This window comes from Rhea americana, unplaced genomic scaffold (genome assembly GCF_003343005.1).
Source record: "Rhea americana isolate MKP2758 unplaced genomic scaffold, rheAme1 scaffold_3, whole genome shotgun sequence".
Classification (NCBI taxonomy): domain Eukaryota; kingdom Metazoa; phylum Chordata; class Aves; order Rheiformes; family Rheidae; genus Rhea; species Rhea americana.
Window position 1 is genome coordinate 1781433 of NW_028186423.1, and position 23263 is coordinate 1804695.

At 39.4% G+C, this 23263-nt stretch overlaps 2 protein-coding genes across 6 annotated transcripts in view; both read left to right on the forward strand.

Annotated features, from left to right (window-relative positions):
• The window catches only part of ELF1 (E74 like ETS transcription factor 1), a 92107-nt gene extending 83670 nt beyond the window's left edge, over positions 1-8437 (forward strand). For all 4 annotated transcript variants that reach the window (XM_085309478.1, XM_085309477.1, XM_085309475.1 and 1 more), the window contains one exon: positions 6777-8437. In XM_085309478.1, coding sequence (XP_085165604.1) covers positions 6777-7395 — 619 coding nt within the window. In that variant the 3' untranslated portion in view covers positions 7396-8437. The remainder of the gene's footprint in view (positions 1-6776) is intronic.
• A 1827-nt stretch (positions 8438-10264) lies between these two features.
• The window catches only part of SUGT1 (SGT1 assembly cochaperone of MIS12 kinetochore complex), a 33331-nt gene continuing 20332 nt past the window's right edge, over positions 10265-23263 (forward strand). Inside the window, exons 1-8 of one of the 2 annotated variants that reach the window (XM_085309481.1) lie at positions 10283-10393; positions 10477-10522; positions 13643-13733; positions 14425-14494; positions 14868-14938; positions 19606-19659; positions 22478-22497; positions 22998-23032. In XM_085309481.1, coding sequence (XP_085165607.1) covers positions 10365-10393; positions 10477-10522; positions 13643-13733; positions 14425-14494; positions 14868-14938; positions 19606-19659; positions 22478-22497; positions 22998-23032 — 416 coding nt within the window. In that variant the 5' untranslated portion in view covers positions 10283-10364. Of the gene's footprint in view, positions 10523-13642; positions 13734-14424; positions 14495-14867; positions 14939-19605; positions 19660-22477; positions 22498-22997; positions 23033-23263 lie in introns of both variants that reach the window. The other variant, XM_085309480.1, reaches the window with a different exon arrangement.

The following is a 23263-nucleotide window of genomic DNA, read 5'->3' on the forward strand; positions in this document are numbered from 1 at the left end:
TTTTTTTTTTTACTTGCACTTCCAAATCTCTGGTCTATACAGGTATTTTATCAGAGGAACTTGAGTTCTACCTTGGAATTGGTGGCACTAAAATAGACTTGAGATTCAGCTCCATACTTACAGAGTCCTTCTGAGCCAGAGGATATCTATTCTATTATTCTAGAAAGTACAAGTCTCCTGTAAGACCTCTGTCATGAGTAGTCTAGGACATCTTACAGAGAGCTCTAACACTCTTATGTTTAGGTCGTTGAATCTCCTTTGAATAACCAGTGTCCTGGATGCAGACTCTGAGTTGCATTTGTTTATCTTTAATATACAGTAGTAGTGATTTAAGATAGAGTGTCTTCTACATAGTAGAAAGAAGTTCTTATATTACTAACAATTCAGAAAGGATGATTTTTGTAATTTAAAATTAAATATGTGCCTATTGACTTCTTGCTAACTGTATGGGACATAGCTCAATTTTCTGGCTGGCAGCTCTGTATACCGAGAAATTTTGAATTAGTTATCTGTCTTTAGCAATTCTTTAGCAAACTTCAGGTTTTAAATAGATTGTTTCTTTTCTGTATTTTCAAGTTGTCTTTGTGATAGCTTGGGCTGACCATGTCATAAGGCAAGTATCCTGATTCTGTTCTGTAGCTGAGGAAAAACTAATACAGATCACAGAGAACCAATGGGATATTCTGCACTCACTTTGAACTGGGGAGCTACTGCATGATGACTCACCCAGTTCCCATATTGACCTTTTTGCAAACTCTGAGGTAGAAAATGTTGCAGTAATCCATCCTGAAGGTGACACAAGTGTGGACCACAGCAGCAAGATCCTCATTTCAGAGAAGGAACTAGCTGAAGGGGAATCATGTTGTGGGGGTGGGGTTTTTTTGTTTGTTTGTTTGTTTGTTTTTCTGTCTGAGAGCCTTCAGTGCAAGAACAGCGATGAAGTCAACCATACCCCAATATAGTGGATTGTCCTGATAACCAGGAGTAATTAACCCAAGTGTCATGCCTACCCCCAGCACACACGTGTGCTTTCTGCTGTCGTTTCATAGCCAGCTGGTAAGCATGACCGTGTCCAGGCTATGATGTAAACTAACTGTGGCAATATGGCTGCAGCTATTCTGATACTGAAAAATACACAGATTTGTCAAATGTGCATTTATCAACACAGAAAATGTGATTACAGCTGGCATTTCATTTGAAATATTTTCTTCATCTTGTGTCTAGTATAGACATTAACTTGTGTAAGCTGTGCAGTGAATATCATTGTTGTGATGTGTAATAACTTCCATCCCATCTATATATCCCTTTGATTATGCATGCATAGCCGCACAGACACAGGGAACCAGTCTGGCACTGTACTACACAGATTTTGCCTTAATCATTTGCTTTCTTATATTCAATGTTTTTTTCCTTGAATAAGAAAGAGATTCAAATCTGCAAGACATCAGCTAATGTTGTAGCCTAGGACGACTCCGTTACTCTTACAGGTATGCTGAATAAAAGCTATCATGAGTGACAGTGTTGGTAGGGCCCTCTGGCACTAGGGGGAGAACATGAACGTTAGCCAAATATGAGACCTGCTGAGGACTCCAGGTGATCAGCAGCATCTCCTGACTGATGTGGAAAGTCCATCTTTGATCAGCCAGTGCAGATGCTTTGCCTCTGCTTGCAGTCAATGGTAGACCTCTGAGTACAGCATCTTTATGCTCCAAAGGAAAGCCTGAACTAGAAGCTGTTTTAACACACTAGCTAGCAAACACTGTTGGATCTCACCACTGCTCAAGCCTTCCCCACAGGGAGGAAAGCAGAGGAGTTGCTGGWAAGAGTTGATCTCTGTGCTCTTTTAAGTGATGGCTGCACTACATCCCAAGTTTGAGGATGAGAGGAAAATGCCCTTCCTAAGGAAGGTGCTGGTCAGAACTAGGCTGATGTGATCTCAGCTTCTATAAGAAGCACTGATTTAGCTTACAAGGGGATGCATTTCTCAAGACACTGTTATGACAGCATCAGCTCCTATCAAGTTTATTTAAGATTTTGTTTATAACTTTCCACTTTTACTTGATTTTCCTGTGGTAGAAGAGAGGTCTTTACTGGGTTTCTGAATTAATTTCTGTAGTAGGTAGGAACAAGGCAGGAGAGACTTAAAACCATCTAGATCAATTCATTTTGTTTCTGCACAGTAAGAAACTATCTTCAAGGACTATATTTAGATGTATTTGTCACTGTGGAAAGAGGTGGGGTTTCTGCAGCTTTCTATAAGTAGCACAAGTTAAGAGTCTTTTCAAGTGACTGTGGTTATGTTTTTACATACACTTTGTGGAAAGAGGGCTGTATAGACCCTGTGGGTTAGTAAAAATAACACAGGACTTGAGAGTTGAGTCCTCTGTCTCCGTCCTCATGATATAATAAATTATCTTCTCTGAACAAAGGGCTAGACAAGAACAGGGAAGTGCTGTCCTTACTTAGGAGGAGGGTATGCGAAGATTTTGTGTTAAATCAAGTACCTTTCTACATCTTGCAGGCATCTATAGCTAGACTGGTTAGCTCCTATACACAAATCTTGCGTTGTAAAACGACTATGGTTGTGATACATTGGGGTGAAGTATTTACCATCTTGTTGGCAACTCTTTGAGGATAAGGTAAACAAGTACAGTTGTGGTTTGCAATGCTGGTAGAGCGCCCATGTTGCGCATTTGGCTGATACTTCTTACATTCACTCAAGAGATTGCCTCTTGACTCAGGCATTTGAAGTGGTTSTATCTAGTGCACCCCACCCTGTCAACTCCCTTGCTGCTCTTAGGTTGACTGAATGAGCTGTTTGTAACCAGTTATTTAAATAAATTGGGAAAGTCCCTGGAAATTTGCCCTTTTATGTCTAGGCCAATTTTTCCCCTATAGCTGTAGATTGAATARTATGTATGTTGATGAAGGAAATTTCCTTCTGTTACCTCTCTCTATGTATTTCTTAATGTTGCCTAGTTTCATTTGCTTGTTGTACTGTGAAATATTTTGTTTACCTTGGCTTGTAGCTTAACATTTTTTGTATCTTTTCGCATCTTTTCTCTACTTCAGAAGTTTCACAAATAAATTACCATGAATAAACTTGCTTTTCCTATCTGTCAGTTAGTGCTTGCTTTATCACTATTCACCTCATGATGAGCTAATGTGATGTTGCACAGTTCTAGACTATTAATGGTACCAAATAAACTAAGAAATAGATTTTTTCTTATTTTCTGCCAGGCTAAAATGACTTCAGAATGATTTTTGTCATTGTTTTCCCAGTAGTAACCAGACTGTTTAGTGGCAGCATTTCCTTTTCATCAGTATTGCTTAATGTTGTTCTTTTTGGAACTTCAAGAGGAACTTTTAAAGTAACACCCAACAAATTTGTAGCTTTAACTATGGAGAATGTTASTGAATTGACAGTTGAATTCAGAAGTATAGCAGAACATACATTTAAAAACATCTAGAATAATCTAGCCCAAACTATCTTGAGTTGTGTATATCTTTTTTTTTTTKGGGGGGGGGGTAAAACAAACAGATAAAAAGATTAACCAAGGAAAATCTGTAAATTAACCTGTATATTTTCTTCAGTGATACTCAAGGCAGATCTGAGCAGCTAGATTTCAGTCTGTGAACACAGTTGTCTTAGTGTTACCAACTGAGCCAAAATTTCTGCTTGACTTCTACCACAAATGACAACACATTTTATGGTGCTGTATGTGACTTAATCCTGTGCTTGTACACTCATCTGCCAGATGCCTTCCCCAAGCAACTATACACCATTTTAACTGAGGGAGAAAACAAAGCATTTGGAAAAAAAATACTACTCACAGTATGATGTGCAGGTACAGGTCTTGTTTTTGTGAGAAATAAAATGATTTATACATCAACACCTAAATGATTATTACTGCATGCTGAGACAAATGCTTTGGTTCAGTGCTCTCAGAGCTATTGTTCCTAGGGCTTTGCAAAATGCTCTCTGCGTTGATTACATCCAGTTCCTATTTCTGAGGTTATCTGCAGCCACAACTGCTATTTGATATTTAAACAAAACAGCTAAAGAGCAAGAGAATAGCTTCAAAGTAATACTTGCACAGTATACTAGCAAGGGCTGGCAGCTTCAGCAGCTGCTTTTCAAAGCTGCAGCTATTCAGTTGGTGTTGATTCTTCGGGCACAAGTAGGTTGCCTTGTGGATTAAGGAGTTGCCTCAGTACACGCTCTCTTACTCAGATACTTTTAAGGCTTTTCTAAGGGCAAGTGTCAACTATCTTTATTCCTTAGCTGGTCTGCATGAACTTTCATGGGTTGTTTGAACTGCATCTATGTGACACTTTGATTTTACTTTAATTTTGTTTAAAATTGTAGGTGGTTCACATTATTTAAAAAAAAGAGATAGTGGACATCCTTCTGCAGCTGCACATGGACATCTGTGTGTGTGTGTGTTTATTCTATCAAACTCCAAGGGGAGATATTTAAAAAGAAATATATAGGTCTGATAACCTTAGCAGACCTGGTGATCCTGATGCTGTCAGTCTGAGCCTTGCACTGTAAGTTCCATTGCTTGCTTTTCCTGTACAGCACCTATTTCAGCCTGGTGCATGAAATCCAGAAGTTGGAGAGAAGGAAGTGGTTGCTCCACAGCTTCCCAGCCAGCCCATTTCCATAAGCATTTTTCTTGGCTTCTCTCCCCTATCATGTGACCCAGCAGCTCAAGATTGTGCCCATCAGCTGCCCCTCTGCACTCAAGTGTCAGACATGCTGATACTAGACATGTCAGCTTCTGCATCCTAGCTATATGGTCTTTCTGATGTGACTTGCAAGGAAGCCTCACGGGTTAATATTTAGAATTGTTTTGCTATAGAGACAGTCCAGGAACTGCTGGCTTCTTTCCTTTGAGGAGAAAGCTACAGATAAGGGATTGTGTTTCTTATATTACTAAGCCCACATAGGAGGTGGGAAGAGTTGTGTGCAGCAGGAACTAGCTGCTGGAGGATGCTAAGGAAGAGGCAGCTGATGTGTTCTCAGCTTGATACCAGATGGGTTACTGGAGTTGCTTTTGCTGGGGGAATCTTTGGAGGTTAGAGAAAGGCCTTCCCCAGAGGACTGAGGTTGAGACCTGAGAAGGCTTCTACAAGGGTTACTTCACTCGCCTTGGCTGCTGCATTGTGGAAAAGGGGAGCAGAGCTCCCCACGCCATTGGAATATCTGCCTGCACATTGCCCCTAGCTTCAGCATCAGTTAAATCCTGCCCACTTTGGTAAGCTTTAGTTGCAACAATAACAACAAGAACAGGTTTTTTGAGTGGAAGTTTTGATTATGCTGAGTCTGATCTTGGTGGCCAGTAGAAAAACTCAGGCAAGTAGGATTTCACAGAGCTGTAAAAGTTGGTACCAGTTGGCTGGGACTATAGAAAGGAGGACATTGAAGGGTAGATAGTAGGCAACTCTTACAGTCTAACTGAGAATCAAACTTTTAGAAGGGAGAGCATGCACCATGGTCTTGAAAGCAGAAATATTGAAGGTAAGTGTCTTTTCAATCTAAAATGATTTCAACAGGTAGAAATAAGCTAGGAGGAGACAGTTATGTTTATTTTCGCTTAGTGTCAAATATGTTAAAGAAAACATGAATGAGCGGTTAAGACCGAAAAAGCAGAGGAAGATTGGCAGGAGAAAACAGTGAAGTGAAGCAGGAAGGTCAGAGAGAACTTTGCAGAGTATGGAGGAGGAGAGAGAAAAATTGTCAGGGACAATGTGGCATGATAGGTTGGAGAAAACAGCCAAATAGCAGAGTGGAAACTTGGAGGGGGAAAGAGGGAAGTGATGGAGACTCAGGACTGTAAAAAGTAAATGTGGAGTAAACCATTCTCAGAAATTACAGGTTCAAAAATAAGCATAGCATTGCAAAATTACCTTTATCTGTAAGGTGCTAAAAATAAAAGTGCAAAAGGAATGAGATATAGCAATACAAATACTGTGGGAACAGTGTAAAAGTAGTTTCCCTTTCTTCCTTTCTTCCTTCTGGAAATCATTCACTTCACCAGGAGGGTGGTGTGTGTGTGTGTTTGTGTTTAAACATAGGTATGTTGCAGGACTGAAGCGCATGTGCTTCAGTCGTGTTTCTAAATCACCGTTTTCCATTGTATACTTCGATGATGTGGCTGTTTGTCTTCTAAGTTTGTGCTCTCAGCTGTACCTGTATAGAAAGTAATATGGTACCCAGGTCTGTCAGCCTGCAATCGATGGAATCATTGCTAATTTAAACTTTTTCTGTGGGGCAAATTCTGGTCCATTGCTTTACCCTTAGGAGTGCGTAAGTCTGGCAGACAGAGGGAAACCAGTGTATCCTGAAAGCCTGAGAAGATCATGATGACACTCACCATTACAGTGCAGATGCTTGTGTTTATATAGCTACACACATACGTGGATGGTAGGAGAATTGAGGCCTGATTTATGATTTAATTCAGCTGCGTACCTTGTGAAATCGATGATACTCACGTAGGGTTTGTTGATGCCTGCGATGAGATACTCGATTTGATTCCCAGGTTTCCTCATGAAATACTGAATGTCTCAAAGACACACCCTTGCTTAAGGAAATATGTTACTGATTTGGGGGGGGTGTTTTGTTATGAGAGCGTTTCCCTTTTTGGAATCATTAGAAAAATAATTGAATGCTTGTGATGCCAAGTGATCTTTTTTAATAGTAGGAGTATAATCATTTTTAAAAACTCAGAGTGGAAGTATTCTGACCCTGCACTCTTTTCTAATCTGAATAGGACTTTACAGACTCCAACCCAGGTTCCAGTGGTTGTTTCTCCTGGAAATCAGCAGCTGCATACTGTAACACTCCAGACAGTGCCTCTGACTACAGTGATAGCCAGCACAGATCCAGCCTCAGCTACGACGCCCCAAAAGTTTATTTTACAAGCCATTCCGACTTCGCAACCCATGACAGTTCTTAAAGAAAATGTCATGCTACAGTCTCAGAAGCCAGTCTCCCCTTCTTCGTCAATCGTGCTGAGCCCAGCACAAGTTCAGCAGGTTCTCACCAGCAGCGTGCAGACAATTTGCAATGGAACAGTCAACATGGCTTCATCTCCATCCTTCAGTGCCACTACCCCAGTGGTAACTTTTTCTCCTAGCAATTCGCAGATGGTAGCTCATCCGTCAAGCACTGTGATCACTTCAGTTATTAAAGCACCAGAAACTAAGCAGATTGGCGTACAAGGAGCGGTAAAAGAAGAAGACAGTGAAGAATTAGATGATACTGAGCAGTCAGAGCAGAGAATCCAGCAGCAACCTTTTGTGATGGTAGTATCCAGTTCAAATGGTTTCCCATCTAACGTGCAAGTGAAACAAGAAAATGAGTCATTGGAACCCAGTTCATATAAATAAATAAATAAAGACCCTGTGGATGATTGTTTTCATAAATGTGATGGGACCTTTTCAGTTATGTATATATGAATTGATTCTGAAGCAGATGTTACAAAGCTACTTAATTTCTGCAGTTAATTGGTATAATTCATGCTTTAGAACGGGTTTGATTTTCTGTTAATTGCTAAATGTTATCATATAAATCAAATCACATATTACTCATGTTTCAAAATACAAGCATGAAGGAACATGCTTTTTATGCTATGAAGACTTTCTCTTGAGGTTTTTGGCCAAAGTTCCAAACTTCTTACATATTTGTAAGTTTTCAGTCTGTTGCTAATTTACATTGCAATAACATTATTATAACCTTTTTCTGTTTAATCCATACATGTATCACTTAACTTTTGAAGCAACAGTTATTTTTACTTTTGATGGGACATTTTCATTCCATGTGTATGAATTTTTTATGATCAAGTGTATCTATTTCTTACCAGTGAATTACATCAGATTTAGATTTTGAATAATGGACAGTGATAACCAGATATCCTCTTGTTGCATTTTTTTGCAACACACGCTCTCGTGTGTGCAAAATTAAATATACACTCCTATTGAGAGTACACAAAACATTTATTCCAGTAATGGACAATGCCAGGTCTGTATTTTATACGAAAACATCAGATATATTTAATTACAGAAACTAATGGCATCACTACAGGTGCAAATGTTTCATGCCATTTTGTGACTTTTAACAATTTTGCTTTCTACTTCAGATTATTTTGTAAGGGGGGAGGGAAATGAAATATATACAATTTATGCAGGTGTTCTGAAATTAGTACTGCTAAGAGTTCTTTTTTGATTGTAAATAATGTACATTCAATGTCACAAGGAAGTTTTTCAGCTAATTTGTTTCCATACAAATTTTTGATAGATGCAAATAAGATCATTATGTTTAGAGGTCTAATGTTATATGTATTCATATTACAGAGTGAATTTGTATTTAAAAGACAAATTTTTAAATGATGGAACCCTTTGAACCTTGGGTCCTTGTCTTTTGTATTTTTAATTGGTTTATTATGAAAATAAATCAAATGGAAAAACACTTCTGTATTTACTCTTAAAATGTTTTTATATTAATACAGTGTTTTGATGTTCATTATAAATCTCCAAAATACACCGAAATACAGGACAATATGATTAATCAGTGCGGGCCTGTGGTGGAACATGAGCAAGTGAGCAATTTGTGAATCAGTTCTGAACTCAGACTGGCATGCACCAACGTGCTGTGTGTCTGAGCTTGCGATGGCACTGTACCCCTTCAAGGAGCAATACTGTACATTTTCATAGCTCAAATGAAAATTGAGCTAAGCCCAGGACTTGGACTTCAACTTCTTCTGTCACTTCTCAGTAAATTATAAACAAACAACCCAAAACTTTAAGTGTAATTCTGGGGGGGCTATTTATCGCAAAGGTCCTTGTAGCTTGTATAACACTACTGTAGGCCCAAACTACTACAGGGCCAAAACCTAGCAATATTACAAGATGTTTCAGGAGAATGTGGATTATAAATGAACATAATGCCTAGTAAAATTAATTGAATGCAAAATTACAAGAAACGCCACTTCCCCTAACTGAATTTATCTAGGAGTTTTATTGATTCTTTCCTAAGGTTAAAATTAAACAGAGTACTACAAAAACTGACGGAAGTAGACTGTGCTAGAGATAGTCTAGTCTAGCTGAATAGAAATAACTCTTAAAAAACTGTACCTAACAAGCAGTTCTCTGCCACAGCTGTCCTGTTTCTTGGTGGTTAAAGCTGCCTTGTTTAGCTGGATGTGTGGCTTTTTTTTTTTCTTTCTTACTCCCCTGCAATTAGGCTTTGACCTACAAATCCCTGCATCTCACCCCCTTTTCAAAGACTGGCAATACACAAACTGAAGTGACTGATGCCAAGTGACTGGTAGTTGTTTGGCAGCATTCCTTGCATCTAGGGAACTTAAGTACTAGAACTGCACTCTCTGCTTGAGGAGCTCTTGTGTTGCAGAAGTGCAGTCCTAATATTTTTTGTTACTGTTAATGAAAAAAAAAAAAACCCACAGAAATAAATACAATGCTGACAATGTTACTAGAAATGGGGATAAGCATTGGAAAAATACATGATACAGTTCTTATCCTGAGGACTTTATATTTCAAATTGACAAAAAGCACTGGGGAAGGAGGATACTTTTAGGTTGCAAAACAGGGACTTTATCCTGTAATACAAATATTTCATAACACTAAGAAGCCTGAGGAAAACTTAAGTCTTGACTGGTATTACAGTATTTGAGGAGAGGGGTGTTTTGCTCACATATTTGCTAGAAATAGAGAAAAAAAAATCACTAAGATTACAACTTTGCAAACAAAACCTCTTGCCATAGATGCAGCTATGCCAACAGAAAAACAATTTTGTCAGTTTAGCTTAGGTCTTTTGGAGAAGTAGTGTAGTCAGGCTGGCAGAAAACCTCCAGCCAGACAGTAACGGCATGTCTTTAACAGAAGACTCTGTTGTGTAACAAACCCTAAATGAAAATCATTCTCCTTCCTCTCCGGACAGCTCTCTGGCTCTTGAGCCTGGGGCGAACTTGATCGGGGACAGAACCGTTGACAGCCCCCACGCCGCCATCTCCCCACGCCTCCCGCGGCGCGGAGGAACGCATGCGCACACCGCGCCGGGCCGCGTCCCCACCCGCCGCGGGGGAAGGAAGGGGCGAGCAGGAAGGGCTTAAGGGCGCCTCTGACACGACCGGAGCTCCAACTCTGTGGCCGGAAGGCGGTTGCGTTTGCCTCGGTAGCAATGGCCGCCTCGCCCCGTCACGAGGCGCGCGGGAGGAGACCGCGGGGCGGGCTAGCCGCGATGCATCCCGCCAGCCTTTGCGCGCGCGCGGCTGCGGCCTTGGGGACTGTTGTGCGGGTGCCTCGGCGACTCGAGAAGTTTCCTGGGGGCGGCGGGCGGCATGGCGGCGGCGGGAGCGGCTGCCCCGCGGTGAGCGCCCCTTCCTGCCCCCCTCCCCTCCGTCCTCTGCCCGCCCCCTCCTGCCTTCTCACCCCCTCGTGTTTCCTCGGCAGGTTCTCGGACGCGGACATCGACCGGGACCCGGGGGCAGCGGCGCAGGTGAGCGGCGGGGGCCGCGCCCGGCGGGAGGGCGGCGCGGCCCCGGGCAGCGGCTCGACGCCTTTGCTCCCCCCTCTGCCTCTTCCCTCCCTCCGTCCGTCCGTCCCTCGCCGCGAGGAGGGCGCCGGGGCTCCTCCGGCGTCCCCGAGCCGCTTCGGGGAGCGCAGGGCTGGCGGGGGCTTGCCGCCCGCCSCCGCCGTCCGTCTTGGCGTACCCAGATGAAGTGCACCTCGCTGCTCGGCGGCGAGRGAGGGGAGGGGGCGTTTGGTGGGTGGGGAAGCCGAAGTGCTGGGGGTGAGGCGGCGTGTCATGTCGCTCTTRGGAGTGAGGGGAAATCTAAAGTTTCTTACAGTTGCCCTCTTCGCCAGCTGGTAGTTTGGAGTGTTTTCCCCAGGGGGGAAAGTCTGATTAAGGATGGGTTCGGCACGTTTCTGTCAAAACGTTCATACTGCTTGTGTTGAGAAAGACAGTAAAAAAGAACTTTGTTCCATATAGGCGACTGTATGTAAATAAGCTTAGGTTTTTAAGTACAAAAATCGTAATTGATCTAGTTACTGAAGAAACTTAATCTTTATTAGTTTTTATTCTGCTCTCAGTTTTTCCTTTCCTTTTTATATATGCTACCTGTTAAGTTGGGTCARTGCATTTTCAAATGGGCTTTTTATTTAAAAGGAAAGGTTAAAAAGAAGACAGACATGAAGGATAGATAGGTATTTCTGTATAACATACCCTGGAAGAGGAGAAGATATAAATAGTTAGCTCTGCTTGAAGGAAGGAAGTGGATGGGGCATAAGATGAAACTTAATTGTTTCTCATAATGAAATCGCGTAGCTAAATTTTAGTTATTCAAGGCTTACACTGTAGCTTGCAAAACTTTTTTGGAAGGTAAATGACATCTAAAATGGGATTGGACATAACCAGATATATTTGGTATGGTAAAAACAAGGTTTAAAAAATTGAATTTCCAGTTGTAAACAAACCACCTTTGAAAGTGTTGATTTACTGAACTTACTGGAACATGCCTGTAGTCTTTTTCTTGTTTTAGCATAGTTTCTTTGCTTGACTTGTTCATTTTTCAGTTCTTTTGTATTCAGTGACTTTGTATAAGAAGCTTTTTAACTAGTTTCAAAACAATGTATAGCACATTATATAGACATTATGTGATTTTTACAGTGATACTAGCTGTCACTTGTTTTTTGTGGTTTTTTTTAATACACATGTTAATAGGCAGATGATATTTGATAATCTCTGAACTGGTAGGTCCCATAATGCAGTGCAGCATCATGATGACTTAGAAGCTTGAATCTAGAAGTTGTATACCATGTTTACTTGATCTTAGGTGTGGTCTTTAGCTCATATACTAAGCATTTATAATCTGGAGCACCTGTGCTGTGTAATGCTTCCATACCTGACAGGACATATGTCCAGTCAGTATGGCATTCTTGCCCTGTACCCCCAGGACTTTTGATTCCTTTAAAYCCTGAAGAGCATGCTTGGGTTTTCTCCACCAGCTGGCTGTAGCTGCGTCCTCAAAGACACTAGCCTGGATCTGATGCAACTAAAATGTCATCATTCCATGCCTAAATGCCCTCTCAGAAGTCTAAATGATAAAGCTGTGAACTTCTTAATGGCCTTTTTTGTCATTTTAAGTTGAAAAAGTAGTCTATCRTATGGAATAATCATGTCTTCTTTTTGTTTTTTTCATTTGTAAAATGCTCTGCAGTGTAAGTGGTAATGACTTAGAATAAAATAAGAACTGTATGTTAAAATTTTTAACTCTTGGAACAAAACATTCATTCAGTCTTTCAGTGAAGTGTTTTGCTGTATGAGATGCAGGAATGGTGAGCCTCTTGAATTCAGACACAAGTGATTCAGCAGATTAAACTGCCTTTAATTCATACAAATTCKCCTGATTTTGAGGGTCAGATGCTGTACTACATCTATTTGCATAATGTGGCCCCATTCTAATACATCAGTTGCCTTGTGTCTTTCCTGTATGGAACACCTTTAACTATATATATTTCTCATCATACAGTGATGACTTCTCTTGAATGGCTTCAGTTCTTAAGAGAGCATTTGTATAAGTAGAGCAAGTACTGCTTTTTGTTATGGCTCTCTACTACCTTCCACTTCTTCAGAGATGCCCAAGATTTCAGATCTGCACRCTTTAATTGTGTGGAGACTTGAATATTTCCACACTGATGTGAACTCACACTGCTGACAAAAGAAGCTGCTTTGGTCACTTAATTCCTTGTTGACGTAAGCACTTGTTTGACAGCAAATGAACTAGAACAAGACACCCACCTATCTAAATTAGAACTAAGCTAGGGTCTTCTACTCTTCCTCCTTTCTATAGCTCAGTGGAACCGTGTTTTGGCAGCTGTACTGAATTAACATTTATGTATGTTTAAAACCTGTRTCTTAGCCTCCTTTGTGCTTGCTTGCTTCTGAGTAGAAATCCAGGCAACTTGGAAAGTACAGTTATTGTACTATAGTGATGTACAGTAGTGGTTTTGGAAGATTTACCACCTTCTAGCAACCTTCTTGAGTACTGGGAGAACTGGAGCTGAACGCTCTTTCCAGGGGTGTGTGTTGAGCCATTGTAATTTCGTTCTGTTGTGCAGAATGTAAGAAACTTTTTCTCATGCAGAGTATGTTTTAATTACTTCAATTTGCCAACCCTGTCATTCCACTAAGAAAGGGCTACTTGATGCTTATTTCCGTTATTCAACAATATTTCCTGCAATCGCTGTGCTGTATAGGTCTTTCATTCTCCTACTTTTCTTCCTCAGCACGCTTCAAAACAATCTCCCGTGTTCAGCAGTCTCATACAATGTGTTCATCGTGTGTTATGGTATGTTATCACCGCACAAGCGTTTTGACATTCCTCATGTTGATTTCCAAATCCTTAGCACCCCAGTGCTTTCTCATACTCTGTAGACCTGTGTACAGATGTGCTGAAAATTGTAGGCAGCTCTTTGGAATATAGAGGATCAGCTACATGCTAGACTTTGTGGTTAAGGTATTTGAAAAACCTATTTCCTTCTCACTAAGGAATAGGTGTATTCTAAGATACTGCTTTTTTTTTTCTTTTTATTTTTTTTTAATCTGTCTTTACAGGAACTGACAACAGCCTTGGAAAAGAGTCCAGATGATGCTGATTATTATTGTCAACGAGCTTATGCTTATATTCTTCTACAGAATTATGCTGGTAACAACTTTAAAGTGATAATCCCCTTACAAGTGTATTATGAAACAATTTTTACAGAAGATGTGTTAGATCTGCAATTAATACAGTAATAATAAATTTACCTATAACTTAATTGACAGTTATTATAGCTAGAGTATACTTTTGTAGCTTTCTTCATCTTTATTTGCTTTGTATCTGCAGAACTACCAATGAATTTGTTGTTCTGCAGTCCTGGATTTTCATTTGATTTTTAGCACAAGGCTGTCTGGGCAGCTAATTTTTAGTAGACTTCTCAGGTAGATTTTAAACTCTGTGTCGTAATCGTCTTCCAGCTTTGTGTGGTCTCTTGGTAGAGACTGAATTCTGTTATGGTAGGAATGTRATAACTGAATAATGCTTGGGAAAAAGATTAATTTAATACTAAAGCTTTGGTCTAATTGTTATTTCCATTATGAAAGTGATTTACCAATCAGATCTAAGTAGAGGATTTGAATAAATGAAAGTTACTTCATCTTTCACAAAGCTGCATAGATGAATGAAAGGATCATCCATATCAGTTGTGGCTAAATTTAATCCAAGCAGTGTAATTTGTGTGGGAGCTAAGAAAACTAACATACTTCACTTCAAAAATGTTGATTGGAAAAAGACTCAGACAATTTACTCCTTTTTATAACACATTAATGTTTTTGATCTGTAAACTGACTTTCCACAGATGCTGTTGCAGATGCAAAGAAGTCTTTAGAACTCAACCCCAATAATGCTATAGCTTTTCTCAGGAAAGGGTATGTATCTTGTATTGTGCTTTGAGAATAATGTAGTAATTTCTAGGGCAATACTCGTATTTGAATTACAGCTCTATACAAGGTTTTTGCAACACAATGAATGGATATATTTGATGCTGTACTACTTGTAACACATCTGTTGTGAAGCTGTGTGGGTTTTTTTAAGAAAAATTTCTTTTAGGATTTCACCTTGAGTTTGGGCTTGTTATCTTAACCTCTCAGCTGCTTCAAAAGCGGAGTTCTCAGACAATTCATAGTCTGAAGTTTGTAACTGTAACTAATGTAGTATATAAACTGAGAATGTTATCTTCAGAATGTGGATTAGATTGAAATGTTGTTACTGATTCTGTGTATTTTTCTTTATTCATATCAGGTTAGGTGAATATCATATGAAGAACTACACGTCTGCTTTAGAGTCTTTCAGAGAGGGACAGAAGTTGGACAGTAAGTATTAAAAGTACTTAAGTGCACAATACTCATTTACTAAGAAGAGAAGAATTCCTATTGTGTTAGCTGAAAGGAAAGACCAAGGTGCTTTTTGTGTTTTTTKTGTTTGTTTCTTTGTTTTTTTATACTGAGGAATGAATGAATAGATGCCTCACTTGAAATGGAAGAGGTCTGGCTTTTGGGAAGTTCAGTGCAATTACTGTGTGATAGTATAAAGCAATTTAAAAATGTGTGTCAAAATTGCAAGCAACCAGTAAAAAATTATGATGTTTTGCTTAATAAAATCAGGATTTTAAAAAATAAATGGTGACAATGGTATAGCAGTAAGTATCACAGAAAAGTTACCAAACAGAATAGGTTTGTAGCTGGCATTTCTTAGTTGCTACACCCTTTGGTGGACTCTTATAAAGGGCATGCAACTTATAYGCGTTTGAACTGACAAAATGATTTCTTGCTATTTACAAAATAGCTTTTTACTTTTTTTGTTAATTATGCTTAATTACAGAAGCTTTTTATTTAAGTACTGTTCTTGTGCATGTTCTAGTTTGAGGAGTATTACAGCTTTTTGACAACCTGACTGAGAACTAGGAAAGAAATTACTCAATACAGAAAGCTTTGATAGGAGGAAGGTACAGGGAAGCACAGAATGAAGTAATTGCAAAATGGTTGTAAGTCTCCCTTCTCTTCCTTCTCATCTACCCTTGAAATAAAATCGTGACTTCCTTCTTTCCTCTCTCTTTCCAGCAGCAGAAAGAAATGGTAAGAATACCTTGAAAGTTACACAGAACAAAGTGCACTGATCTGATAAGGATTGTAAGAGTCTAAGATCTTTCTAGTACATTATTTTGTCTGTGACAATCGCTGAGACCTGAAACTTCAGCAAAAATGTAATTTTATTGCCTCTGCCAAATAAGTGATCTGCTCCTTTGGTCTAGAACTGTGGTTCCATGGGAGCATAAGCTAATTTAAGTGCTTGCTGCCAATTGATGCCCTCCCACACCTTTGCTTGTTTAATCCTTTCTTTCAGTACATTAAGTCTGCAGAAGATTACTTTTCTTCCCTTCCCCCCCCCCCCCCCCCCCCGAAGTTACTGTGCTGAAGTAGCCCACTGAAGGTCTGACTGCTGAAGCCAGCAGAAGTGAAGTAGCGGGACAGAGGTGAGGTGGAGGGTAGAATTGCACCAACTGGGATTTTTAAGCTTAGGCTGCTGTGGAAGAAGCACTGGTGTGTGTTTAAGAAATTTTGAAGTCCTTTCAGTTTGATAGGTAGTCTTTATTTCCAGTTGTTTGTGTATTATAAATATAAATGCGTCTTTGGGATCTAGCCAAGTTCACTATTTAGTATCTTCCTGTGAAAGGAAGTGATACCTTCCAGTGATTTCTGTGGCTTTCTTTGCTTGGTAGGTTGCTTTTCATACATCTCAAACTTGTGGCCCCTGAATTTAATTAGAAGACTACTCACTTTGGTCTTGTGTTAGTGGCTGACAAGGCCAAAAATTCTGTTTTTCATATTCTTGCCACCCCAAGCAAACACTACTGATTTTGAGTTTTTTGAGTGTGGTTTTTACCACCTTTCTAGTTTGTTGGTTGGAGTTGTTCTTCCAAAATGCACGAACACCAGCCAGTGTTGCTTTGTTTTCATTCTATTGAACCTCAGGAGAACACTAAGTTGTAGATGTCTTGGTAGACAAATCAGTGGATATCAAACTCCTTTGAGTGATATTTAGCTAATTTAGAATCACTGAAATATAACCTTTTTATTTGCCTTCGTTTTGCCATTTACCCAGTTGAAGCATTTCTGAAGTTTCCTAGTCTTTCCTGATTATTTTACCATCAAAAGCTTGTTTCTATTGTGCTTCTTGCATCTCATTACAAAATTTTATGACCTACTGTGAGACTAGGATGGAGATTGTCTTTAAAATACAAACTGTTAGTTGATTCTTATCCTTGTATTATCTAATTGACTCACAAATTTATGCCAGTAACAGAATTTCTTTTTGCAGTTCTTTGGAATGTTTGATGGATCCCAAGTAAGAGAATTGTGAGCGTGAGAATTTTTGGCAAAACAGTTAACTTCCAGTTAAATGCAGCTAGTGCAAAATTAACAAAGCACAATAGGAGAATTAGCCACATCATCACAAAGCGGGTTGTACAAGGAGAAGATTTTTGCTATTGCTGCCTGGTAGTGAGTTCTTGTGGTGGGGATTTTTTTRCTGGTGAGGCTGGTTTCTGTGCTTCACAAGGGGGCACAAGTAAAATCATAGAATCAGTGAGGTTGGAAGGGACCTCTGGAGATCATCTAGTCCAACCTCCCTGCTCAAGCAGGGTCACCTAGAGCATGTTAGAGAGGGTTGCATCCAGGCGGGCCTTGAAGATCTCCAGAGAAGGAGACTCGGCAACCTGTGCCAGTGCTCCGTCACTCTCACAGGCAAGAAATTCCCTGTCATGTTCAGGTGGAACTTCTGTGGTTCAAGCACACTGACATGTTTCTGTTCCTTATTGATATAAGGTCTGTTTCAGACTCAGTGTGGTCTGCTGTTTTTCACCATGTTATATGGGTTTTGGATAATTATACTGGAGAAGTTGTCTTGCTTTTGACTGTGACCACCTAATGAATTTTGTGAAGGTGGAAGGTACCAACTTTTTGAAGAAACATTGTTACTAGGTGCTCTTTTATATTCTAAAAGTTAGTAGAGTTTTAGTAAATGAAGATAGGCCTTCTAAACTGGAAAGTTATTAATAAAGTTTAGTCCTTTGGAGGAACAATGCAATTAGAGTCAGTTTTCTCTCAAATTATAAAATATGCTGGGAGGCAGTGGTTGGGAGTGATCTTCTTGGAGAATAGGGCAGATACTTGTAATAGAAAGGTTTGTCTTGTGTAACAGCCTTACTATAGGCCGTACTTGAATGATGAACATTCTTGCTGCTGAAAGTCTGAAGCTGGGTCGTTGTAAACTTGACTTAGTTTCTTTGCTTAGGTTCGTGATTATATTCCGTTTCATTTCGTTTTTTATCTGATAAACTTTCCTTCCAGGTTCAACACCTTTTGGGGTTATATGGGGAATAAATCTTAAAATTACAGAATAAWCTAGGTTGCAAGGCAGCTTTAGAGCTCATCTGATCCTATGACCTGGCCAAAAGCAGTGTTAACTTTGAAGTTGCATAGGTTTGCTCAGGGCCTTTTAGAGTTGATTTCTAAATGTTTCCAAGGATGAAGATTCCAGGGCTTCTCTGGGCAATCCACTCCAGTGTTTGAGTAGTTCTTTTGTAAACAATTTTTTTCATTATCTGATCAGAACTTCTTTTGTGTATTGTATACTCTTCCTCACTTTTCCCTGTATGCTTCTGAGGAGGGTCTGACTCTGTTGTTTTTGTAACTACAACTTAAGTAGTTGAAGGCAACCATTAGATTCCCTCTCTGCTTCCCCCAGCAGAACATTCTAACAGTCAGTTTTGGAGAATTCTTTGTGAAAATAGGTATTGTCTTTTCAGGATTTGCTAAGATAATGGAAAAAATTGTTACTAGTGACTATATTGTAATGTCAAGACAATCATAKTCTTACTTGCATTTTTCTGTCAAATGCTGTTAGTAAAAGATATTACATAACATTTATGTAACTTACAATATAGGGAGCTTCTAGAATGATCAGTACAGATGGCAAAAGATGAGGGAAGGGAAAAATAGAACTGAGGGGTGGAGTAGCAATTTTAAAACCTAAGGCATACCTTAAAATTTATGAGCGCTTTATATTTGAGGAGGTCAAGGTTAATAGTTTGCAGAACCCCAGTGGAGCTGCATGGGGAGTAGTGGGCATGCAGGCAGGGTACTGTTTTTTTTTTTGTTGTTGTTGTTGTTTATTTTTTTTCCCAAATGTCATCTTCAAGCATTCTGCCAGGAGGTTGGCTGTAATTTCTCTGTTTTTTTTTTTAATAAAAAAGCCATGATATTACTAACTTGAAGCTTTTTCTGGGAATTTTACTGAAAGGATTAGATAATCACTGTTATGCTGCTACCTTTTTAGCTGTTTCATTTAATTAATTTCTATCTGGGAAGTTAGCATGTTGCTTCTATCAAGGTTTTACTAAACTATGTGATTTTTCACTCACAGCGTGAAGCTGCCACCTATGTATTTCTAATATCCTTGAAGCCTTAGATGTGCATACAAACTGTGTGTGAAACCACCAGGAGAAAATATTTGGTACTTGTGAAAACTTTCACAATTTTGGATTGTCCTTGGAACAGACTAGCTCTTCTGATACTTTTCTAGATAGGAGAAATATGTGGCTGAATGTTTGGAAAAAAAGAATTTAAACAATAATGGAAATACAGCTAAAATAGTACTATTTGCTTTTGGAGTTATAGTGATTAAGCAAACTGGAAACTGATAAGTAGATTTGGGTCAGTTCAGGCCTAATTTAATGTTCTGCAAATTAGTTTAGGTTAATTAAATACAAGGGAGTTAAATAGAGTTGTGTAMAAGTGCTTACAGCTTAACTGAAGTGATCGAGGTTACCAGAAGATATTAGGAAATAGTACCATGATTTAATTAATTGGTGCAGATTTAGGCTGAACTTGTTCCAATTGGTAGTTCTGATGAATTATCCTTTGTGCAATACATGTGGTGCTTGAAGAGTTTTAATATTACTTTATTTGGTCTCTTCTAGATGTAGATCATACCTTTACTGTTTGGATTAAAAGATGTGAGGAAACGCTAAATGGTAAGAAAAAGAAGCAATTTATTTGATATGGAGTTTAATATGCCCTGTGCTTTGAAACTGTTTCATGTTTTGAAGGATTTATGGCTTACCTCTTATTTAGAACAAAGGAAGTTTAAAAAATGCATTCTTCTGTTTAGCTTTCATTTCTCTGACAGTGTKCATCCTGAACGCTTCTCAACTTTAATTTTGAAGGAAATTATTATTTTGTTTTTAATATAATTAGCCATGACAGAAAAGTACATACTTAATTCTGATTGTCTGAAGTGTAATTTTAATTTGCTTTCATATATTAATGCTAACTGTTTTTTTTTAACAACTGTGGAACCGTGTTTGTTTACTAAAAGCTGGAGTTCTCAACATCAAAATAAGCTTTYAGGTCTTATAAAATGTAAATTTGGAAAGAGCGGTGGAAATTTGGGATTTTACTTCAGTTCTGTTTAGAGATTGCCTTAGTCAGGTGCTAATTGCTGCTTTAGTGTAGTATTTTAGTAGTCGTATGTACATATGGGTGATTGTCCTTTCATGAATATTACTACAAGTTGACATCCCTGGTAGTGAACTTACCCACAGTGCTTCAACTGCTTGTGGATTTTAATAGCAGATTTTTATTTCCCTCTGCCTGTTGTGACTCCCTCGTTTCCACCCCTGGCCTTGTGATATGCATTGGAGAATATGACAGTAGAAATATTACATGTTCATATCAACCTACTGMCTGAAAACCAAGCAGAGAAGAATCATTTTATCCTTTAGCTTATATGTTCTTAGCTTATATAACATAATTTTCACTGGAATTCTTTGTTTGGAAAAGTACGATAAGTGATTGGCAGGTACAGTCTTCTTTGCAACAAGTTACCTTGGTTGAGAACTTTGTCTGCCATCTCAAGGAAAAAGGATATAAAACACCTGTTTTGCTAATGTTGCAGTTACTTTTTTGTAGTCTTTTGTCTGGTTTAACTAAGTTACCCAGTTCTGTCTTGCATATTCATTCCTCTATTTTCAAGAGATTTTCTTGATTCTCCATTGGATATTCCAGCAAAAAAACTCAAAACCTGATTTCTTAATTACATCTTCAAATTCTTCTGTCAATATATTTTTTTGTCACTTGTTAGCAGAAATACTTTAGAAAAAGTGTTTAAAAGAAGAAATACAGAGCTATAGTTTTAAAATTTAGTATTGGGATATTATAAGGTCATATGAATGACTTTAACTCTGCCCAGGTGACAGCTCATTCCTCTACCTTGTTTGCCAGAAGGAGACAAAACTGATGGGAATTGTCCTAGTAGAAGGAATGGATGATAAACCTAATAGATTTATAGGAAATRATTTTTTTAAAAAAAACTTTTCATGTTTGATGTGACCTTACTTTGAGGTGGATTGAGAACTGGCTGAAAGGCAGAGCTCAGAGAGTCGTCATCAGTGGCACAGAGTCCAGTTGGAGGCCTGTGGCTAGTGGCATTCCCCAGGGCTCAGGACTGGGTCCCATCCTGTTCAACTTATTCCATCAGTGACCTGGGTGAGGGGACAGAGTGCCTCCTCAGCAAGTTTGCTGATGATCCCAAGCTGGGAGGAGTGGCTGACACACCTGAGGGCTGTGCTGCCATTCAGAGAGAGCTGGACAGGCTGGAGAGCTGGGCAGAGAGGAACCTCCTGAGGTTCAACAAGGGCAAGTGCAGGGTCCTTAGAGTCACCTAGGGAGAAATAACCCTAGGCACCAGTACAGGCTGGGGACTGACCTGATGGAGAGCAGCTCTGCAGAGARGGACCTGGGAGTGCTGGTGGATGACAAGTTGACCATGAGCCAGCAATGTGCCCTTGTGGCCAAGAAGGCCAATGGTCTCCTGGGGTGTATTAAGAAGAGTGTTGCCATCAAGTGGAGGGAGGTGATCCTGCCCCTCTATTCAGCCCTGSTGAGGCCTGATCTCGAGTACTGCATCCAGTTCTAGGCTCCCCAGGACAAGAGAGACATGGAGCTTCTGGAGAGAGTCCAGTGTAGGGCTACAAGGATGATCAGAGGGCTGGAGCACCTGCCCTATGAGGAACGGCTGCGAGAGCTGGGCCTCTTCAGCCTGGGGAAGAGAAGACTGAGGGGGGATCTGATCARTGTGTACAAGTACCTGAAGGGAGGGTGTCGAGGGGACGGAGACAAACTCTTTTCAGTTGTCCTGTGTGACAGGACAAGAGGCAATGGGCAGAAGTTGAAGCACAGGAAGTTCCGCCTGAGCGTGAGGGGGAATTTCTTCYCTGTGAGTGWCGGAGCCCTGGAACAGGTTGCCCAGAGAGGCTGCGGAGTCTCCTTCTCTGGAGATCTTCAAGGCCTGCCTGGATGCAGCCCTCTCTACCATGCTCTAGGTGACCCTGCTTGAGCAGGGGAGTTGGACTAGATGATCTCCAGGGATCCCTTCCAACCTTACCGATTCTATGATACTTTCATTCAAACAAAACAAACAAAAATACCCACAGAGACTCACCTTTTCCTCCCTTCCCCTTTCTTATAGGTTTCTAGTAAGCAAAGGAAAGTGTAATTGAAAATTTTGTTTTGTTTTCTCTTAACTGGAATGTGCTTTGTATTATAGCTGTTTATTTTCACAAGTTGCTGGTTGAAATGGATAGCATGAAGAAAGTCTGATAAAGTTAGGGGATGATAAAAGCAAAAGGCTGGAGGTACAACTGGCTAGCTGTTACAGAACAGGTCAGCTGTTGCTAACTGCATATTGAGACTGGGGTAAATTTAAAATATTTGGAGTAATGGAATAAAACTAGAATAAATGTCATTTAAGCTTAATATGTTTTTCTGAAAGTGTAACTTCTATTCTTGCAGCAGTATCGCAGACTGAAATGGTAAGCTGTTTTCCTTACTATATTTCCCCTTTTTTTTTGTTATTGAGCTAGAGCTTAATACTCTTAGACTTCAGTGGCTTTTTACATCTTGCAGACTTAATTTTTATCTACTACATGAATTTTTTAAGATTTTARTTTTTTTCTAAACATTTCCTTTCTAACTTTTAGATGAGCAATATAGCTACTGTGTGTCTTTCAGKTATACTTACCTATGAAAAAAATGAGCTGAAGCTCAACTTTACCATTTATAAAATGTCTGACCATATTGTAAATGATGTTAAATAAGCGCTTTGTCAGTTATTGACACTTTTTTAGTCTCATCTTGAATAAATGACTAGGAGGCTAGTGAGGAACTTTATCTTTGTTTGCAAGTTAATACACATATGTAAATGAAGAAAAGGGCAACAGAATATACGAAAATGTTCTGTCTTTGAAATGTACTTCATGATATTTCTCACTTACGTTGTTACTTTCTTTCCAATATAATATACTTCAACCAGAATATACAACAGCAACCTCTGCCATCAAAGATCAAGTAAGTTGAGTTTAGCTTTATTGTGAAAATTAAGGTAATGTATAACTCTTCTTTCCTGATTCAGGCATTGGAGAGGCAAGAGAGCAACTACTGTAGTACTACAGCCCTTTTCTTTTAATCTTCAGAAAGTAGTAGTTTCCTAAATGAAATGTTTCTTAAACAGTGTTATTGCTTTCATTCAGATTGATTTGTACTCTCAAGAGAATGCTCCACTGGGAGAGTAGGGAATGG